At 43.1% G+C, this 884-nt stretch overlaps 1 protein-coding gene across 3 annotated transcripts in view; it reads right to left on the bottom strand.

The window, feature by feature from the left end:
- JADE3 (jade family PHD finger 3) overlaps window positions 1-884 on the bottom strand; it is a 173009-nt gene that overhangs the window by 78000 nt on the left and 94125 nt on the right. For all 3 annotated transcript variants that reach the window (XM_077763034.1, XM_077763017.1, XM_077763027.1), the window contains exon 6: window positions 837-877. In XM_077763034.1, coding sequence (XP_077619160.1) covers window positions 837-877 — 41 coding nt within the window. The remainder of the gene's footprint in view (window positions 1-836; window positions 878-884) is intronic.

Consider the following 884-nt stretch of genomic DNA (forward strand, 5'->3'; position numbering starts at 1 on the left):
AAACCAGTCATCACTTTTTAAAAAAAATTTTTAATGTTTGTTTAGCTTTGTGTGAGACAGAGAGATCGAAAGAGAGAGGGAGAGAGATCGTGAGTGGGGGAGGGGCAGACAGAGAGGGAGACACAGAATCGGAAGGAGGCTCTAGGCTCTGAGCTGTCAGCACAGAGCCCGACGCAGGGCTCAAACTCATAAGCTGTTGACATCATGACCTGAGCCAAAGTCGGACGCTCAACCGACTGAGCCACCCAGGTGCCCCAGTCATTACTCTTGAGGAGCTGAACTTCATACTTCCTCTGGCAGAAAAGTCCTCTCCTACTTAAACTTTCTTCTCAAGACTTTGTAAATGAAGCTTATGTGCTTACAGTCAACCCGATATTCCAGTCATCCCCTTTCATTTGAGTTTATGCGTTTCACAAACTGTATGTTTTGGCCCTCTATTTACAGATGCTATCACTAGTGATAGGCCCCTATTATAATGAAGCACCTTCTCATGAGGTTATATATGAACAGGATTCTTAGGAGGTTATCTCATTAATGCTCTGTTTCTCTTCAAAGACTAGTAAATGCTACTAGACTTGGAAATCCTAGTCTCCAAAACCTTATCACAAGTTCAGACTGGACTTCAAAAATAGTTTAACTCTGTGAATGGGCACATATTATATTCCTAAATAAATGAGCTTGACTTTAACTACTGGCCTACCCCACCCTCAGACCATCTGCCACTGGTGGCAGTATGTGACTTTGTATTATAATGTATAATTACCCACTGAAAGTCTCTCCCCAGCCAGCACACAGACAACCATAAGAGCATTCATTCCTTAAATCAAAGCAAATACCTGACAGAAGGCTGTGGAACATTTTCCGGACTGGCTGGTACCTGGACT

This window comes from Crocuta crocuta, unplaced genomic scaffold (genome assembly GCF_008692635.1).
Source record: "Crocuta crocuta isolate KB4526 unplaced genomic scaffold, BGI_CrCroc_1.0 scaffold610, whole genome shotgun sequence".
Lineage (NCBI taxonomy): Eukaryota > Metazoa > Chordata > Mammalia > Carnivora > Hyaenidae > Crocuta > Crocuta crocuta.